General features: G+C 40.4%; 1 protein-coding gene across 1 annotated transcript in view; it reads left to right on the forward strand.

Annotated features, from left to right (window-relative positions):
• Nucleotides 1–18469, forward strand: part of LOC126272039 (uncharacterized) — a 131990-nt gene extending 113521 nt beyond the window's left edge. Inside the window, exon 6 of the mRNA XM_049974553.1 lies at nt 18170–18469. Coding sequence (XP_049830510.1) covers nt 18170–18451 — 282 coding nt within the window. The 3' untranslated portion in view covers nt 18452–18469. The remainder of the gene's footprint in view (nt 1–18169) is intronic.
• The last annotated feature ends 3237 nt before the right edge of the window (nt 18470–21706 follow it).

Consider the following 21706-nt stretch of genomic DNA (forward strand, 5'->3'; position numbering starts at 1 on the left):
AATACGCCTGAATAACCCATTGCATGCATAAATGATGTTATGCAATTTGCAGCACACACAAATTCTCCCAAATTGTTGGAACTATTGTATGGTGCAAAAAATTGCCTAGAAAAAAATTTTGAAAAGAAAATTAAAACAAGTTTCCCTAAATTTTGAAAAGAAAATTAAAACAAGTTTCCCTCCTTGATATGTAGTGAAATATGAAGGAAATAAACATGGGAATAATATGTATGTACATACAATATTAAACAAATTTAAAGTTCGAGGAAAAATATAGAAATATTTTATTTACCAATTAGTGTAATAGTTCAGTGTTCTGTTGTCCAATATACAGTAAATGAATATCTACTGTGCTGGAGTGAAGGTACATAAATTCAGTATAGGCATTATAAAAAAAAATTACTGTATTTTTGTGCATGATATATGACAAATTTTACATAGCCCAGTGAGTTTTGTGTAATTCAGAAACTTGTCAAATTTGGAAAATTATTTTTGTCCCAGGTAATTCTGTTTTGAACAAATTTTACTGTATTAGTTAACTGCAGGAACATCTATGGTGATTGCATCCCAAAATTAATCTCAGTTGTAAATGGCAATAACACTCACATGGCCTTAGTAATCAACAGCGGGCTGAAACCAGACATAAATAGCAGTGTAATCTTTGATTCCTATTGACATATATATCTGAGGGAAAGGACTGACATAAACGATGGTACCACATTTATTGCCTCAAAAGCTTGTTAATATTTTGTAAGGATATTACAGATTGTAAAAGCAACATAATCTGGCCAGAGATAAGTATCAAAAGTAGGTCTGACTTTGTAAGTGGATGATGCCCTTATAGACTGCCTAGCCTGTAGCTGGAATGGCAAAAGAGTGCTTCACAGAAAACATGAATATTTCATACGAATTTCCTGATTGTGACTCAGTAACAGAAGGAGACCCAATTGGTCTGCTAAAGACTGGGAGACATGCCAGAATACTCAAAATGTCTTATATGAAAATTCCTTGAGCATTTATTAGATAAATGACTTCCAGGGATAACATCTATGATCTACCAGTGACAAACAGATCTAATCTTTCCAGTTCAAGTAACATAAAGGAGAGCAGCATCAGTGACCATAGGCCTATTATGGTTTCATTTGTTATAGGTGTTAATAAATGAAGGAAAATATTACATCTTAGCAGATGGTAAGAAAATGATTGCAGATTACCTACACAGTCAACATGAAACATATATCTCTGGGGCTGTAAATGTAAAGTATCACTAGTAAAACCCAAATCTATGAAAGACTCACTGTGGTATGATATCCATGTCAGAAAATTTCTACAAAAGCGAAGAGAACTTGATGAAACATTTAAATAAGGCCAGAGCATTGCTAAAAAACAAATGTTGAGTGAAGCCAATATAACAGTAAGGATCACAGTGAGAGAAAAGTTAGGTGAATTCTAAGAAAAAATTTTGCATAGTGATCTAATGAAAACTCCTAGAAGTTTGTATCCTATGTAAATTCACAAAACTGATCAAAGTCATGTATGCAGTCAATCAATGATTGCACTGCTACTGAAAAGGACAATGACAGAGAGAGGCTTGAACTTCTAGATTCTGTCTTGCAAAATTGTTTCACTGTGGAAGATCATACTATAGTCCCTCTTATCATTCATTTAATAAATACTGAAATGCCAGATTTGAGAAAATAATTTCATTATAGAAAATCAACAACAATTGATGGGATACCTGTATGATTTCCTACCAAATAGATGAAGGAACTTGCTATCCACCTAGCAGCAATTTATTGTTACCAAAGCAATAAAGAATTCTAGTTTATTGGAGAACGACACCAGTCATGAACCAACTGTGGATAAACAGATAAAAAACATATTATTATTTGTTTGTGCAGTTGATACTCAATCACCGAAAACAGCCATAAAATGTAGAGGTGTATGTGCACATGGTGACTTAAACTGTAACAATCACATAAAACTAGCATCAGAAAAGGAAAATACAAGACTGAGGTTAATTGAAAGCCTCCTGAGGAAATATGTTTCACATAATAAAATAATAATCTAATAATAATAGAACATTGTAATGTGGTAGTGGGGGAAGGCATTTAAGATAGTGTTATGGGGGAATAATGAAAGGTAGGCCAAAGTTTAAGAGTACATTTTAAAAGAATCAATGTGCATATAAGTGGAATATTAAAGTAATGAGGAATGAAATCAAACAATGGAAAATCCAGGATGGAATGTAACAGCACTGTGAAAAGGAAAGTTGCTTCTCACCATATAGCTGAGATGCTGAGCCACAGGTAGGCACAATGAAAAAACTGTCACAAATATAGCTTTTGGCCAATAAGGCCTTCATCAAAATTAGACAACAAACACATGAGTGTGCATGTGTGTGTTTGTCATCTAATTTTGACAAAGGTCTTACTGGCTGAAAGCTACATTTTTGACAGTCCTTTTGTTGTGCCTATCTGTGATTAAGCATCTCTGCAGTATGTTGATTAGCATCTTTTCTTTTCACAGTATTGAGGAATGATTAGATGTGAGTAAAAAAAATTGTTCAAGGAATTAAGAAATACAGGAATATGTCACTTGGCAATGAAATAGGAAATGCAGGGAAGTCAAGGTGAAATTGCTGCAAGAAAACTGTGAAGAAATCAAAAAATAAATCATCATCAGAGGGAAAGAATCAACATATACAAAAGTCAAAGAAACCTTTGGTGAAATTAAAAGTAAGGAAATCAACAATAATGCAATGGGCATTCCACTGTTAAATGCAGATGGGGAGCAAATAGATGGTGAAAGTACACTGAAGGTCCGCAGCTCGTGGTCGTGCGGTAGCGTTCTCGCTTCCCACACCCGCTATCCCGGGTTCGATTCTCGGTGGGGTCAGGGATTTTCTCTGCCTCGTGATGACTGGGTTTGTGTGCTGTCTTTAGGTCAGTTAGATTTAAGTAGTTCTAAGCTCTAGGGGACCGATGACCATAGATGTTAAGTCCCATAGCACTCAGAGCCAGTACACTGAAGGCCTTTACAAGGAGAAGGACTTGTCTCATGACTTGGTTGAGGAAGAAATGGGAGTCAATGTGGAAGATATAGGGGACCCTGAGAGTCAGAGTTTAATAGGATGTTAGAAGTGTTTGATTAAATAAGGCAAAAGGTATATATAACACACCTTCAGAATTTCTGAAATCATAGGGAGAAGTGGCAAACAAGTTGGTGTGTACAATATATGAATCTGAGACATACCACTAGACTTTTGGAAAAATATCATCCTAATCATCCCAAAAATAGCAAGGGCAGAATGTACAAGAACTATCACACAATCAGATTAAACTGTTCATGCATCCAAGTTGTTGACAAGAATATAGTACAAAAGAATGGAAAAGAAACTTACAATCTGTGATAATGAACAGTTTGGCTGTCTGACAACTCATAGTGGAAGCAGGACTTCAGAAAAATCAAAATGTGTTCATAGGATCTGTTGACCTGAAAAAAAACTGACAATGTTAAATGGTTCAAGATATTCAAAAGTCTCAGGAAAGTACATGCAGTCTCTAGAGACCAAAGGTTAATATACAATTTGTAAAAGAATTAAGAGGGAATGATAAGAATGGAATAGTAAGAATGAATTGCTTGGATTGGAAAAGGTGTAAGACAGGAATGTTGTCTTTCACATCTAGTGTTCAACCTATCATTGAAGAAGCAGTGATGGAAACAAAAGTACAGTTCAAGAGTGGGACTAAAAGTCAAGGTGAAAAGAAATAAGTCATAAGACTTGCCAATGACATTGTTATCCTCTGTGAAAGTAAAGAATAATTACAAGATATGCTGACTGGAATGAATAGACTAACCAGTATAGAACATGTGTTGAGAGTAAACCGACGAAAGATGAACATAATAAGGAACAGCAAAAATGAGATTAGTAATAAACTTAACATCAGAACTGGGGATCACAAAGAATTTCCAGGGCAGGTATTCTGCTACTCTGGAAGCAAAATAACCGTGATGGACAAAGTAAGAAGGCTGTAAGAAGCAGACTAGTACAAGCAAAATGGGATTCCTGGCCAAGAGAAATTTACTATTATTAAACATAGGCCTTAACCCAATGGACCCCTTCCAAATGAGAGGAGCCAAAGTAGTGGTTGCAGGAGTAACAGGGAGGGAATTGCCCCCCACCATCAAGGAGGCAGGTATAGCCTTCCGGCTCTGAGATGTGGCTGGGGTAGGTGGAGCTGATGGGGCTAGAACAGATGTAATGACGGCGTAAGAGGAAGTAATATGAATAGGATGGAGGCGTTCAAACTTCTGCTTAACCTCAGTGTAGGTCAGTCGCTCCAGGGTCTTATATTCCATGATTTTCTGCTCTTTCTGTAAAAACCTGTAGTCTGGTGAGCAAGGTGAATGATGCTCTCTGCAGTTGACACAGATGGGAGGCAGGACACATGAAGTATTGGGATGCGGCGTGTGTCAACAATCTCGACATGTGAGGCTGCAAGTACAGTAGGAAGACATATGGCCAAACTTCCAGCATTTAAAGCACTGCATCGGGAGAGGGATATAGGGCCTGACATCACATCAGTAGACCATCACCTTGACCTTCTCAGGCAATGTATCACCCTCAATGGCCAACATGAAGGCACCGGTGGCAACCTGATTATCCCTCGGGCCCTGATGGATGTGCTGGATGAAATGAACACCTCACCACTCTAAATTGGTGCACAGCTTGTCATCAGACTGCAAAAGAAGGTCCCTGTGGAAGATAATATCCTGGACCATATTTAAGCTCTTATGGCGTGTGATTGTAACAGAAACATCCTCCAACTTGTCACAAGTGAATAATGCCCATTACTCGGCAGAGAATGCTGTTTTTATCAAAACTGGCCCATAGAACCTTTTGGACAAGCCCTCCACCTCCCCAAACATGTCCTCTAAATGATCTACAAAGAACTGATGCTTCATCGTCATGAAAGACTCCCCATCTGCTCTCGTACGTACTAAATACCAGGGCAAGTAAGTTCTGCTGCCAGCCTTAGCCACTTGTTCCTCCCATAGTGTGGCCAGGGAGGGGAATGATTTGGGGTCATACTTCTGTGCGTTAACCTGAGCCCTGAAACGCTTAGATACTGCTGGTGGTTGGCCACCAGCAAGAGATGATGTACCATGCTTCATTGTGGGTCATCAATCCTGATGCCACCCACTCCAACCAAGGGCCCTTCCCACAGGTACCACCAAGCCTCAGCAAGGGCCATCTGGCATGATGGCGATTGCCAGGAGTCCTGATACCCCAGGGTGACGGGAATCTCCTAATGGGAAGGATGACACCTGCCAGTGGCTGAAGTGCCCGGAAACAGCTGGTTGTAGGGCTTCATGATCCTCCTCAGACCTGGAGACTGAATTCGTGAAGCCCTCCAAGCCAGTGAAACCAAAGTAGCAGTGGGAGAAGTCAAAAAATAAGACTCCTAAGAACAAGAGAATTGCAGTGGCATGGCACCCCCACCACCACTACCTACCAGCTCTGCATCTGAGGATGAGGTGGAGAGATTCTGGCGTCCACTGAGGACCTAGATCTCACCTCTGCCTCAGACGCAATGGTTCTAGATGCAGGCTCTCGTTCGGTGGTGGTAGATGACCCAGTGGTGTAATCTGCCTCCTTGGTCCCTTCACACGTTTTTCTGCTATGGACGATGTCATTCTTCAGTTGAATTGCAGCAGTTTTTTCCACCACCTTGCTGAGCTCCTACATCTTCTCAGCCTTCCCCCTCTCCTCTGCATTGCTCTCCAGGAAACTTGGTTTCCAACAATGTGTACCCCCACCCTCCACGGCTATTGAGGTTATTATAAGAATCGGGCAGCTTATGAGAGGGTATCCGGTGGAGTCTGTGTCTACATATTAACTCTCTTTACAGCGAGTGAGTACCTCTTCAAACACCTTTAGAGGCTGTTGCTGTTAGGGTGTGGGTGCCTCCGGCTGTTACTGTCTGCAGTTTCTATCTTCCACCAGATGGTGATGTCTAACAGCATGTATTGGTTGTGCTGGTAGCCCAACTGCTGCCACCTTTTCTGTTGCTGGGTGACTTTAACGCCGATAACCCTCTGTGGGATGGATTGGTGGCAACAGGTTGAGGCACTGTCATTGAGCAAGTTTTGGCACAGCTCAACCTTTCTCTCTTACTTAATGGTGCCTCCACACATTTCAGTGTGGAGCATGGCATGTACTCAGCCATCGACTTTTCGGACTGCAGCCATGGCCTTCTACCGTCTGTCCACTGGCAAGTGCATGATGATTTGTGCAGTAGTGGTCACTTTTTGATCTTTTTGTCACTGCCACAGCGTCACTCTTCTAGGCGCCTCTCCAGATGGGCTTCGAATAAGGCTGTTTGCCTCCATTGCCACTATTGAGCCTCTTTCTCATGACACCATTGATGAGGTGGTTCACTTGATCACCACTGGCATTGTTTCTACAGTGGAATCTGCCATTCACTGTTCTTCTAGGTCCCCTTGGTGTAGGGCTGTGCCTTAGTAGTCCCCTAAGATCGCTGAGGTGATTAGAGATTGCAGGTGGGCCCTCCAATGTCATAAGCAGCACCCATCACTGGAACATCTCATTGCCTTTAAGCAGATCTGCTTCCAACCCCGCAGCATTACTCACCAATGGAAGCAGAAGTGCTGGGAATGGTATGTCTCCACCATTGGCATCCTTACCTTTCCATCACAGGTTTGGGCCAAGATTAGGTGGCTATATGGATGTCAGACCCCATCAGTGTACCCGTGCTTTTCCTGAATGGAACATTCTGTACTGTCTCCAACACAATTGTAGAACTCTTAGGAGAGCATTATGTTCAGAGTTCTGCTTCTACGCATTACCCGCTGGCCTTCTGCTTCCTGAAGGAGTGGTTGGAAAGTAGGAGCCTTTCATTCCATACACACCATCCTGAATCGTACAATGTTCCATTCAGTGTGTGGGAATTCCAAAGTACCCTAGCCGCTTGCCCTGAGACGGCTCCTGGGCTGGATCGCATCCACTATCAGAAGCTAAAACACCCCTTGGTTATCTACCTGCAATTCCTCCTAGACCTTTTCAACCGTACCTGGACAGAGGGTGAGTTCCCATCACAATGGCGGGAAAGCCTCATCATCCCGGTGTTGAAACCTGGCAAGAGCCCCCTGGACAGCTACCACCCCATTAGCCTCACCAACATTATGTGCAAGTTGCTCAAATGCATGGTGAGCCAGAGGTTGAGTTGGCTACTTGACTCTCGGGGCCCTCTGACTCTGTCTCAGGGTGGGTTCTGTAAGGGCCACTCTGCCACTGATAATCTGGTCTGCCTGCAGTCTGCCATCTGTATGGCATTTTCCCACCGTCAGCACCTGGTTGCCATCTTTTTTGGCATACAGAAGGCATACGATACAACATGGCGACATCACATCCTCACCACACTTCATGGGTGGGATCTTATGGGCTCACTCCCAATTTTTATTCAAAATTTTCTGTCGCTTCATTCCTTCCACATGCAAGTTGGTCCCTCCCAGAGTTCCTCCCATGTCCAGAACAATGGGGTCCTGCAAGGTCCTGTCTTGAGTGTCTGCCTCTATCTAGTTGCTATCAGTGGGCTTCTTCAGCTGTGGGAGTCTGTATCAGCTTCTTTATATGCTGATGATTTTTGCCTGTACTACAGCTCCACTGGAATTGCAGGTGCTGAACGGCAGATGCAGGGCGCTTTCCACAAGGCACAGTCTTGGGCCGTGATGCACAGTTTCCAGTTTTAGGCCGCCAAGACTTGTGTTATGCATTTCTGCCGACATCACACTGTTCACCCTGAGCCACAGCTTTATCTTGACAATGAATTTCTTGCTGTGCTGGAGATGCTTCAGTTTTTGGGATTGCTTTTTGATACCCGGTTGACTTGGCCCCCTAATAGATGGCAGCTTAAACAAACATGCTGGCGGCATCTTAACACTCTTCATTGCTTGAGTCACACCAGCTGGGGTGCCGATCGGTCTACCCTTCTCTACCTGTATCAGGTGTTGATTCAGTCCCATCTCGATTAATGGAGCCTGGCTTATGATTCTGCATCGCTTTCTGCATTGTGGTTGCTTGACCTCATACTTCACTGTGGGATCCGACTTGCAACTGGAGATTTCTGCATGAGCCCTGTAAATGGCCTACTTATGGAGGCTGGTGTCCCTCCATTGCAGATCTGGCGCCAGTGACTGCTGGCCACTTATGCTGTGCATGTTTGTAGCTTGCCTGAACAACTGAATTACTGTCTCCTGTTCTCCAACTCGGTCATCCATCTTCCAGAACGGCGGCCCCGGTCAGGGTGTATGATCACGGTTTGTGTCCGGGCTCCTCTCTGGGCTTGAGCTTTTCCTTCTCCCACCTCTTTTCTGGGAACCATCTACATCTACCCCATTGGTGTGTGCCCCATCCGTGCCTTCAGCTGGATTTGACACAAGGTCGAAAAGACTCATTCCCTCCTGGGGCCCTCCGCCGACACTTTCTTTCCATCCTTGCTGCATTTCCCGGCTCTGCCATAGTCTATACCAACAGTTTGATGGTTGCTGGTTGAGGTGCATATGCTTTTACTCTTGGGGAACAATATGAACAATGCTCATTGCTGGACGGCTGTAGTGTTTTCACTGCAGAGCTCATCGCCATCTCTCACACTCTTAGGTATATCTGCTCCTGCTCAGGTGAGTCCTTCATTATCTGTAGTGACTCCCTGAGCGGTTTATGAGCTATCAACCAGTGTTTTCCATGCTCTCATCTGCTGATGGCTATCCAGGAGTCCCTCCATACTCTTGCCCATTGTGGCCACTCCGTGGTCTTTGTGTGGACCCCAGGTCATGTTGGCATCCCAGGTAATGAACAGATTGACACACTGGCCAAACAGGCTGTCGATGCACCGGCCCTGGAGATTAGCCTTTTGGAGTGTGATCTCCAGTCAGTATGCGGCAGAAGGTCCTAGGTACCTGGAGTGAAGAATGGCACACCCTGCCTTCTCCCAACAAACTTTGGGTCATCAAAGAGACTATTGTGTGTGGCACTCCTCCTTGCGAACCTCTCACAAGGACTCAGTTGTTGTCTGCCAGCTGCCCATTGGCCACACCTGGCTGACGCACGGTCATTTATTGTGCCACGAGGACCAACCTCTATGTTGCTGTGGATCAGCATTGGCCATGGTCCACATCTTGTTGGCCTGTCCGCTTTTACTGAACTTAGGCAGACTTTTGCACTGCCTGATATGCTCCCTGCATGTTTTACAGATGATGCTGCAATGGCAGGCTTAGTTTTGAATTTTATTTGCGCAGGGGGCTTTTATCGCTTGATCTGAGGGTTTGTCTCTTATTTTGTATTAAGTCCGGCCTTTGCCCTACGGTTTTAAATTGGAGTTTTTTAGTGTGTCTCTTGGTGGTTGGCTTTTCCTTTTTTTGTTTCCATGGTCAGCCAACCACTGTACAACTCTGTGTGCTTTTAATTCCATGTTTTCTGGTCTTTGTCTGTGTCTTTCTTGTTCTGTGTCATCCCTTGTTACCTCCATTGCTTGTTTTTATTCCTTGTGGGTTTTCCTGATTGTGGAAAAAGACCAATGGCCTTTGTAGTCTAGTCCCTTCAGCCCCCACAAACCAACCACCAACCAACCAACCATTCATTCACACAAGTAATCATGCCTCATGCACACCTGCAACCATCACTGGCAGCTTGGACCAGAATGCATTCTGTTCCTCTTTCTTTTTGTGATGAAGGCTGTGGCCAAAAGCTAAATTGCAAGTGTCTTTTAATTGTGCCTGTCTGCAACTTAATGCATTTTCTTTATGGTAAGTAATAATCTATCTTTTCCTTACACTGTTGATACTCCCACTTGGAGTTTCTATTGTTCCATATTTATTGTTGTTGTATCAAAAATTAATGTTTTAACAAAGATTATACAAAACGTTTTCTTTCTCTTTTCTATAGTATGACGTTAACTTAAAAGTATCTACAATTGAATGAGTATTGAATGAGCAGCAGATTTTTACTTGTTTTATTTTTACATTTATATTCAATTTTTGTATTATAACTTCATAAATGTATAACTTACTGAATAGTTAGGTTTCATCAGCACCTCTTCTCCAAAGCTCTTTCTCAGATAGCTGGTGATTGATTTCGTGGTCCATCTTTCAACCACTGATTGATGAAAAACTGGCTATATTCTTCAGTAGAATTATTAAATTAAGCTGTTACCTCATGTTTTTGGAAAAAAACTGCTTCTTTTTGCATATGAACCTCTTACAGTCTTCCAATATATCTAAGCACCCTCATTGTTGATACAAAACTTCTAATTTTAGTATGCAATTTCTCAATTCCATTGTTAGAATTTGGGCCTTTTCTCGGCAAGTCCTAACTTTTCATAATGTCAGTGTGACACCTTTTGATGCACCGTACACACACACACACACACACACACACACACACACACACACACACACACACACACACACACACAAATTAAAAGAAAAGCCATTTACCTTTGTTTGATAGATGGCAGTTTACTTCCAACTATTTTATGTAAGTAATACCCAAGAAAATATTATCTTCCATAAAAAAAACCTGAAGATGAAGGCATTTTCTGTTATGTGGCAAGGAATCCAGTAGGCACTCGCCTTTGAGTACCCCAACTAGTGGACAGATGTGTCAGCACTACCAACAGAGATGTCCAGTTGTGCAGCAAGGGGGTTGATAGTGATTGGCCAGTCACCTCAAATGAGAGTGTTCACATGTTCCTACATTGTAGGAGTCACAGCTGGGTGTGACTGGCTGGCATGAGGAAGATCAGACAGGTTTGCGTGTGACCTTGTTGCAATGATTAGACAGTCCACCCAGTGACTCACCATTCTTTTGTTAGCTGCCAGATCTTCATAGATGTTCTGCGAGCACATATGAACATCTGTGATTCTCTCGTTTTCCACCAGATAAAACTCAATGACAGGTCTCTGACTGGAATGCACCTCTATTTCAGATGCCATTTGAAGGCTACGTATAGTGCTGCCACCTGTCAAAACTTCATGAAACTATAGGGCTGAAGCACGAATATTCCACAATACCCCACAACAAATTCTGCATTATTTCAATTGAAGTTGGCCTAGAAAAAACAATGTGTTGCAATACTTATTGAACGCCCTTCATACCTTCTCTTAAAACTGAAAGACTGTTGGGGCAGTCTGGATTGGGATGTAGAAAGAAACTGCTTGACTTCCTTTGTTCTCCCTATACCTGTCTCAGGATCTCTGATTTGTTGACTCACCCAATACATGTGTTCTGTCAAATTAAAATACACGCTGGAAATTTTAAAAAGTGTGATATAATAGCCACACTACTGCATCGCATTCCATTTTATCCATTTCAGTGAATCATATGCAGCACAGCTATCTTAAAAAGCCACATAAAAAAATCCTCTAGGCTGTGGCTAAGCTGTTTTTCCACAGTATCTTTTCCTGCAGTAGTGCTATTCCAACAAAGTATGCAGGAGTACTTCTATGGAGATTGGAAGGTAGGAGATAAATACTGGCAAAAATTAAACTGTGAGGGCAAGATCATGAGTCATGCCTTTAGAAGGCAGGGTTCCATGTTCAAGTCCCAGCCCGGCACACAGTTTTGATTTGCCAGTACACACACACACACACACACACACACACACACACACACACACACACACACACTGGTTGACTGGACTGGACTGAGGGTTGTGTCAGGTGGAGTGCATGAGAGGAGAAAGGGGGTGAGGGGAGAAAGGGGTGGAGGGAAGGATGGTTGAGTACTGTTTAAGAGAGGAAGCAAGGGAATGGTACAGGAGTGTGGTGCTGTTGAGTTCAGTATGGCACAGATAGAATGTTGATGCAGCATGTTGTTGTTACTAGAGTCTTGTCAGGAATTAACCATATTGTGTGCTGCTGTTTTGTTAACATTGTAAAAATACTGACTCGTTCCATATCCTTGAAACTCCATTGCTATCAGGATCAATGGAACTCACAATAAAATAAAATAAAATATGTCTGCTTGACTGCTCTGCAGTTCCTGGCAGATGGTTCATTGAACCACCTTCATCCTATTTCTCAACTGTCCCACTCCCAAACAGCATACAGAATAATGAACACTTAAATCTTTCTGTGCGATCTCTGATTTCTCTTATTTTATTACTATGAACATTTCTCCATTTCTCTTTTGCTTTTGGAGGAGAAAGTTGATGACTGAGATTTCTTGAAAAGAGCTCACTGCAGTGAAAACTCCATTGCTTTAATGATTGCCACCCCGTCTTGCATATAATATCCCTGGCACTCTCTACCCTATTTTGCAATAATACAAAGCATGCTGCTCTTCTTTGAACTTTTTCAATGCCCTCTGTTAATCCTATCTGGCAACAACCCCACACCACATAGCAGTACTTCTGAAGAGGCCTGCTAAGCATAATCTCCTTAGCACATATGTTGCATCTTCTAAGTGTTCTGCGAATAAAACACAGTCTTTGGTTCACCTTCCCAATATATGCTATGTGATCTTTCCAGTTTAAGTTGTTCATAATGGTAATCCCTAGGTATTTCGGTGAACTGACAGCCTTTAGTTTTGTGCAGTTTATGATATAATTGAAATTAAATGAATTCCTTCTAGTACTCATGTGGGTAACCTCACACTTTTCATAATTTAGAGTCAACTGCCACTTTTCACCCCACCAAGATAACTTGTCCAAATCATTTTGTGACTGGTTTTCATCTTCTGATAACTTCATATAGGTAGTTTTCAAGTGTTTTACAAGAATGATACTTTTCTGAACCTGTGCTATTTTTGTGCCAATAGATCATTTTGTTTGAAGTAATTCTGAATGTATGGACATAGTATATGTCCCAAAATTCTTCTGCAAATTGATGTCAGTAATAAGGTTTTGTAATTCACTGGAATATTCCTATTTCCCCTCCTGAGTATTGGTGTGACCTGTGCAACTCTCCAGTCCTTAGGTACAGATATTTTGTTGAGTGAGTGGGTGTACATCATTGTCAAGTATGAAGCTATTAATCACCATATGATAAAGTGGAGAAGTCAGTTGGGAGAGATAGCTGGAGCATAGGAAGACGGTGACACTCGAGAGGAACGTGTAAGAATAGATTGTTGGAATGAAGTGGTACACATAGAAACATAGTTAGAGATGGGCATGGACATGGATGTCTGCAGAAATTCACCCAGGCGGCAGGAGAGGGACTCCAAAATTGGAATTTTTATATAAATGAAATGGTCAGTTTTGAGATGTGTCATGCCACAAGCCACATATTCTAAATGAGAGGTTTAGCAAAATCAGGGAAATCACTTCTAAAAGTGTCTGAGAATTATATAGTGTTTAAAAGCTCTCTACTTCAGAACATTGAGGGGGGGGGGGGGGGGGGGGACCAACATAGAGAATATAAAAGCCTTTTATGTTGGCATGATTATCAACCAGCTGTCTACCAGGATGAAGGCCACCCTCAAACTGTTGTCAAGAATGAAGTTGACCACACAGTGGCACAACATGCAGCTATGCAAAACATGCTCAGTTTCAGTGGCTGCTTCACAACTTGAGCCATCTGGATCCTTCCCTCAACTACCAGCTTCTGTGAACTATGCAGTTGGGTATTATTCCTACAACACATCCCTGGCTCCTGTAATCATCCTGGCCTCATTCTCAGGTAACCACTGACCCTGCACCCTCCAACCAACAGTTTCACCTCCTTCTGTCCTGTCACCACCTCCTAATTCATGTCCCAATGTCACTTTCGGTATTTGCTATTTCCCACCAGCTGTTACAATTGTGCCAATTTACCTCCCTCCCGCATTCCTATCCACCAAACTGGCCACCTCCCTCCATGCTCCATGTCCTAGTCCCTCTCCCTGCCACTTGCCTCCCTCTTCTCCACCCATCCCACTCTGCACTACCCCACCACAACCAGTTCACCTGCTGCAAAAGAGCATTGGCACTGTCAGTCCAGCTGGTACCATATGGGGGCATAGGCATGTGTGTGTGTGTGTGTGTGTGTGTGTGTGTGTGTGTGTGTGTGTGTGTGTGTGTGTGTGTATTTTATTTTACCCTAGCTCATCAAAGGATAAAATCTGAAATCTAGCAGGGTTTCTTCCTTTTGTGTATGCCTGTCATTAAATCAATGCTTCTGCTTTTCAGTGAGTGACCTCTTTTAATTCTAAAATATTTACTTTCTGGAAATCTAGGAATATGGAGCCTGTCTGTTGCCCTTTGTACATGGTTTACAGGATTTCACATAGGAAAAGGGCATACTGAGTTTAGAACAAGCAATGCTTGTTCAATTTATGTGAATTTCTGGACAGAGCATTTTCTGTCTCATGGAAATTTAATATATGATGACGATGATGATGATGTTTGGATTGTGGGGTGCTCAACTATGCTGTTATCAGTGCCCGTACAAATTCCCAATCTTTTCTCAGTCCAATCTTGCCATTTGCATGAATGATGATGAAATGATGAGGACAGCACAAACACCCAGTCATCTAAATTTAATATATTCAAGTTAGAATATGCTCAAGCATTCTGCAGCAAACCAGTGTTAAGAATATATATTGCAGATCTTTTATTTTACCCATTTTATTTATGGGAGCCACCTGCCCTTTTTTTTTTTTTTTTTTTTTTTTTTTTTTTTTTTTTTTTTTTTTTTTTTTTAATGCTTTGCACTGGGTGAGAGATTCAAGGCGAATGCAAACTAAGTAAGTAGCCAGTGCCAAAGAGTAAAATATGGCAAATCATTTGTTTTAAACTCTTTCAGTTGCTTTCCAACACCAAGGTTGGCTGTTTCTGTATCCTCCTTACAGGAGTTTGTCAGTGGTCAAACAATGGTATATGTATGAACCTTCTGTGTGAATGATTTTTAAATGTAGAATTTAAAACATCCCTTTGCTGTATTCTGTTGCTGCATGAGACTGGTTGATGAGACATTTGACTAGAGGCCTTCAACCCACTTAGTGGTTTTATGTAGGACCAGAATTTTAATGGGTTAATGGCAAGATTTTTGGCTAACATATGATGATGAAGTTGTTGTACACTTCATGGTTGAATCTTTTTATGTATGCTCAAATTTCTACTAATTTTTGTCTGTTAGTATCTCTGCATTTTTAACAAAAAGTGCAATACTCTCTATATCTCAGAATTTTTTGAATTTTGTTATTAAACCACCATGGTTCTTTTTCTTCCTTAATCCACTTGCTTGACACCTTCTCCTCCAGTGCATGATTTAGAGTCAGTTTAAACTTTGCCCATAAATCTTCTACATCTGTCATATTGCAACTAAATTTTGGCCATTCACAGTCTAAGTAGGATGCTAACAATTTAGTAGCTACTCGTTCCAGAACAAAAATTCTCCCAACCTTCTCAATTGATTATTAACTTTCATTATGATTGTCACTATGGTGACATCATTATCAATAATCCCTGTCTCTATACTAAAATCATCAGTAAGGTCAGATCTTTTTGTAGCTACAGGATTTAAAATATTTCCATTGTCTGTGGGGTGGTTGAACTAACTTCTCAGGACAGTTTTCAGAGAATATTTTTAGAAGCACTTTACAAGACTGACTGTCCATACCACTTGCAGTGAACCCATAGACATCCCAATCTAACCTCAGTAAGTTAAAGTTGCCTCCAACTAATACTGATGATTGGAGTACTTCTGTACTATTGAGCACAGACTTTCTTTGAATGATTCTACAACTGGTACATAGGAGTTGCATGGCCAGTAAAAACACATAGGTCAGTTACTTATGTTCAGATAACTTCACAATCAGATTCAATTTCGACCTTGATAGTCATAATATTTTTGTCAGTTGTAATGACCACTGCCCCTCCTATGATGTCTGACCTTGTTTCATTAAATATTTTGTAGCTTTCTACTTAAGGTTTCATACAGCTCTCATTTCTGAGTATAATTTGAGTGTGACAGCTTTCTTCTGTGGTGATAAATTCAGGGGATTTGCTACAAATGGTTTACCAATTACTATTAAAATTATGACATTTGAATTGTCTTTACTTTGTACCTAATCTGTTTTTGCTCTTTGCCTATCAAGTGGTTAATGTTCATTAGAGGACCCCAGGCCATCACCTAGCCTAAAAAAAGCGTATTCCACAAGTACTCTGCTACCATAGTGTCTGCTTCTTCTGCATAGTGTACCCCTAACTTACCAAGGGGAATCCTACAATTCTCCAACACATAATGCTAGTCCATAAATCTGCAGCTAAGACCATCATAGAATCAATGAAGCCTCTGGCTGAGACCTTCCACTCTATTCGAAAAGGACTGTGACCAATTGTGGGTACAATAATGCAAATTGTAAGCTATGGTTGCACCAAGTGATCAGGGCCATCAGTCTTTACCTCTCTGTCAACTGCCTGTACACACTGAGTATGGCCTCAAAATTGAAGCAACAGACATCATTGGTGCCAACATGTGCTGCAACTTGCAGATGACTGCACTCTGCACCCTTGATAGCCACAGGCAGGGCCTGCTCCATATCTTGGATAAGATCCCCGTGTTCCCCACCAACCCCTTCCAACAGACATACTGAGCACACTTGTGACTTATTCCTAGCTCTGGGAACATGCTGTTCCCCGATGGGGCTCCATAATGTGCCTAACTTTGTAGCCCTGATTACTACCTAGTCCCTCCCCAAGTGTGCCTCTAGTCAACATGCATGGGTTATAACCTGTGAGTCACCCTGACCCTGAGATGGGCATGGTTTGCTGAGAGGGGAGGGGGGGGAGGGGGAGAGGGGAGGGGGTGGATAGGAGGGCAGAGGGGGAGAGAGAGAGGGGCGGCGTGGGGGGAGGGGATTGGGGGGTGGCAGGAGGGGGGGGGGGGAGTAGGGAAGGGAGGGAGGAGAAAAGGAATGAAGACAAAAAACAAAAGCAATAAAGGAAGTTGTGGGACATAATAAATAGAAAGTATAATAAGAGGGGAGGTGGGAATGTGTTAATACAGGTTAAGTCAAGGAGGGTGTCAGGATGCAAGAATGTGCTGGAGGGCAGGTACCCATCTCCAGAGCTCAGCAAATTAGTATCAGTTGGGAAGATGCAAATAGCCTTTGCGGTGTAGCAGTAGCAGGCACTCGGGTCCCTTGAGTCATGCTTCGGAGCATGTTGAGCAACTGGGTACAGGCTGTACCCAAGATAGACAGTTCTTCTCTGCCCATTCATAGACTCAGCCAGTTCAGTGGTGGTCATTTCTACTTAAAATGCTTTGCAGTAGAAGCATGTTAGTTGATAAATAATGTGTATAGTTTTGCAAATTGCTCTGCCTTTGATCCCCTGCCCCCTCTTTCTCTCTCTACTCCCCCCCCCCCCTTTCTCCCCTGGCCACAGTTCTTCAGTGTGCTATTCGTATCTCTTCCTCTTAATCCAGTTTTACATCTCCTCTGTTCTCATCACTTGTCTCTGACAGCCCCCTCCCTTCCCCTGCTCTTTTATCTTTGTCTTTCTTCATCCTCATAACAGGTTTGATTTTCCTTGTAAGCGTAACTGCAATGTAATACGGTACAGGCCTAGAATAAATTATGCATATAACTGTAATTTGCTAACTCCAAGTTATTAGATATACTGCTGACAGTCACACATAAAAGTACATTTACTATCTTAGCTTTTGTAACTAACAGTTTCTTCGTCGAGGGAAAGAGAGGGTTAAGTTGGGAAAGTTCAATAGGGAAGGGATCACTCAGACCCAGGATGAGACAGACCCATCTCTTGTGATGATACGGGGAGGTGCCAGCAGTTAGATCCTTACTTTTGGACCTTCTGCAACCTATCTATTTCTTTTCCTTGAGGTATAAACTATTAGAGTATATACCTTTATATTGGGTCTATTGGCAGTAATCCAATTTTGTCCCAGGAATTTTTTCTCAAAATTTAATAGTTTTCTGGAGTGAATTTTCTTTTGATACAGTTGTTAGACACAGTATTCTATACCTGCAATACAAATTGTGACTTCTTGCATACAATGCATGTTTTTTGTGTGTCCAGTTAACATTACAATTACAATGTGGTTTTAAAATTATGGGAGGTATTTTCATCATGTACATGTTGTCATTAATGCAAAAGTGATGTGAGTAGATTGTTGATACAGTGCTTAATTATATTCTTCACAGGCACTGGGATATGTCTGTGCCCTGGAAGCGCTCTTCCTGTCCATCATCACCCGCTGCAGGTCGCCTCCCTACAGGCCTGTGGACGAAGATCCCAGCCAGGTGACTGCCCTGCAGGAAAGACCGACCTCTCCTGCAAGGCTGGTACCATCACCCCCACCATCACCTCACTGGGCAGAACCTTCCACATCAGGTCTGCCCGGACCCTCACCGGCACCCGTCGACGATGACAGAGTTCGACCGTGCTCATCCAAATATTTGGACATGTACTCTGTCACACGATAGCAATCACGAGCAGCAGATCTGTAGGCAGCAAGGAACATAGGTAATTACTATGGTGCAGATCTGTTTCATCGTTACTGAGGTAGTACAATCCAGCCAACTTTAATGAAATTGCTGTTTTGAAGTGTCAACGATGTGGCATTTCAAGTTGGAGGCATAATTATGTTGAGTATCAAGGTTGCTTTTCTTCTGTGAACATAACTGTACTGTGTTGTGTTTTTACAGGGAAAAATGTGCAAATGTGAACTATACTTGCATTATTTAAAAGTTTCAATTTCTGTTCTCGAATCCAGAAATACTGTATCCATCCCTTTTGGAAGTACAGGGTACGTATACTTTTTTAAAATGCACATTAAGACTACATTTTATAATATTTGTATCCATCATGCCCAAAAAGCATACTTATTTGTGTTCCTTGTCCACACTGTTACTGAAATTTTCAATATCAGTGTGTCATGCATTGTTCAAATTACTTTTGAGTTATAAGAAAAGAAAAATAGTACTGATTACTAGGATGCATTGTTTAGAATGGAATGATGATTGGTGCTTTGTATGATTTCATCTTTTTGTTTCATATGCTGTAAGCAAAAGAAACAAAAAGGTGCAATATTCTAAAACAAAAGAAATTCAAATACATTGGTGACATGCCTTAAATGTTTATTACCATATTTGCATTTATGAATTTGTTATTGCTTGAAGTTGGCTGTGTTGTTTAGGAATTGTTGCACAAAACATTGGTGTAAATGTTTTTTTGAGACAAGAGAAAATGGTGATTTTGTAAGCAACATATTCTGTGTCAGTGAATTTTGTTAATTTGAAACTATTAATGAAAATACTGGAAAATGGCTGAGCACCAATAACTGCCATTTCTTTTACAATTACAATCCTTGGAAACTCTTTTGACAAAATTAATTGAAGCTCAACTGAACCATATGACAATTCATTTATCTATGTCAATGTTGAAAATGTAGTTGATTTTACTTCATCTTAAAGAAATTTTGTTTTTGTTGAATAATAATCACAATGTATTTCTGCCAGTAGTCGTTGTTGTTTGTGGTAATACTGACATTGAGTTTTTAAATACTGTTTATGAATGTGAATGTGCTTGTATATACATTTGGAGTTTGATGTACTGTTGAAAGATCAAATCATTTATAACAGTTTATGTAAAGTAGAACATTCTCCATATGATAATTTATAATATTTTAGTGACACTGAAGAAAACCCAGATAGATGTAATCACTAGACAGAGGAAAAATTACTGTTCACCAGACAGATGCATTTGGTAGCCAAGATACATGAAGTGCCGAACAATGAATTAATCACTTAAATTGTCGAAAATGAGATCATGAGTTCATTATATTTATTACTAGTTTCTTCTGTACTGCACATTTCATTCATAAGATAACTGGTAATTTTTCTTCTGTCTGTTTACAATATGACATTTTAGTGAGATGTGACCTAAATTAATATACTATGTACATACAATAATTTCTTTGTGTGGAAATATCAAAAAATTGAATAAATTATATTGTTATGTACTTGTCAATTACTGGGTAACATGAAAAGAGCACTGTATGTTCGTCTAAAAATACAGTGCATGAAAATTCTTCAGTGGGGTGGATAGCAATGTATTTGACAATAAATAGCTATTTTTATTTGTTTTGTAAGAGCCTTTCTCTCTGGTTAAGGCAAAAATTCAAGTTCTGAGAGCTCCATAATATTAGCAAGTATTAGAAGTCTGTTTGGATTTGTCACTATTATTATTTGGATTAACAAAAATTATGGATTTTTTTGAACATTTATATAAAAAAAGAAGTCTTTTGCACTATATATAAAAAACTATTGAGTTTCATTTGTGAATTTGTTGTACAGTGTCACTCATTTAATACTGTTTTATTTGTTTTGCTTCATAATACAACTTAGATATGATTCAGCACAAAGAAAATACTACTAGCACAGTTTATCTTCACCAGTTTTAGAGGGGATAGGTGCAGGAAACAGAGAAAGTAAACTTTACCCTGCACATAGGTTGAAAGAAATGGTGTAAAGGAAGCAAGCTGTACCTTCTTCATGGAGTGTTAACAATGAGTGGAATGTGATTTATGATTTTGCTTCAAACCAGGTGGCTAGTAACTACAGTTTTGTAAGGTTTTCAGAGCCTGGAGGTATCCAAAGTCTTGCTGACTGAGAACTAAGGATATGGGGGAATGTGAACAACAAACGAGGTTGATGACATCATAGTACAATAATTGAAACAAGTAATTTCTTTGAGCTGTTAAAAAGTTTTGCACTGCTCATAACAAATATTTTTTTCATGTAATGCTTCACAAATTAATGTTCCATTTCCACTCAATGTTTTAAACATCTTTAGCTAACAGGGAAATTAGGCTTGGTGATATTTTGGAGCTCTTAAATGTTGATTTATCATCTGTTTGTGATGATAATGTTGAGGAATAGGCATTAGTGGCAATATAATAGGTTAAATTAAATACAGTAGTCTCTTTTGGTTTCTTCTTACTGCTTATGAAGCAGTTGTCTAAGGCTATGAGCCTGGTTCATATAACTGTCTTCATAAAATTATAATTTGCTTCAGAATACACACACAAAATTGCCCTGTTGATTTTCTAAATGTAAATACCGGTTGTGTATAGTGTTTAGAAGAAATAATTTCCTTATGAGGCAAACGTTAAAACATTGTTGAAACAACAGGTAGGGTTTTCTAGTGTCCCACATGCTGACAACGCCATCATGTGCCTGATATAATCAAAATATGCTTTAAGAATTGTTCCTGAATGGTACTGTTGATTCTATTTTAATCAGATTTTGTGATACACCTTTATGCTATAATTATTTGTTTACACACAAAGTAAAGAAACACAATTAATTGTTTCCCTTCTTGCAAGAGAACTACTATGGCAATTATGGTTGGTATGACAAACATTTGGAAATAGTATCTTATTCTGAAGAGTATATTTATTTATTTTCCTCTTGTAATTCTTTGGCATCTTCAGCTTATATAGAGGTTCTCTCTTTTTAATAATTATCTAATAAGATGTTTGTTACAAAAATGTTGTCTAATTAACTTAATAGCAGCAAATCACAATGGAATTTAAATATTTGTGTGTCAATTTTAATTGGTTATTTCGAGTTAAATTTAAACTTATGTGATTTGATATTGCAGATTTCCTAAATGAAAATATTAAGTTACTGAAGCACATTTCAGCTTAAATTTTTTATTAATAATTATATATTTTA

The sequence above is a fragment of the Schistocerca gregaria genome, chromosome 5 (genome assembly GCF_023897955.1).
Source record: "Schistocerca gregaria isolate iqSchGreg1 chromosome 5, iqSchGreg1.2, whole genome shotgun sequence".
In the NCBI taxonomy this organism is placed as follows: Eukaryota; Metazoa; Arthropoda; class Insecta; order Orthoptera; family Acrididae; genus Schistocerca; species Schistocerca gregaria.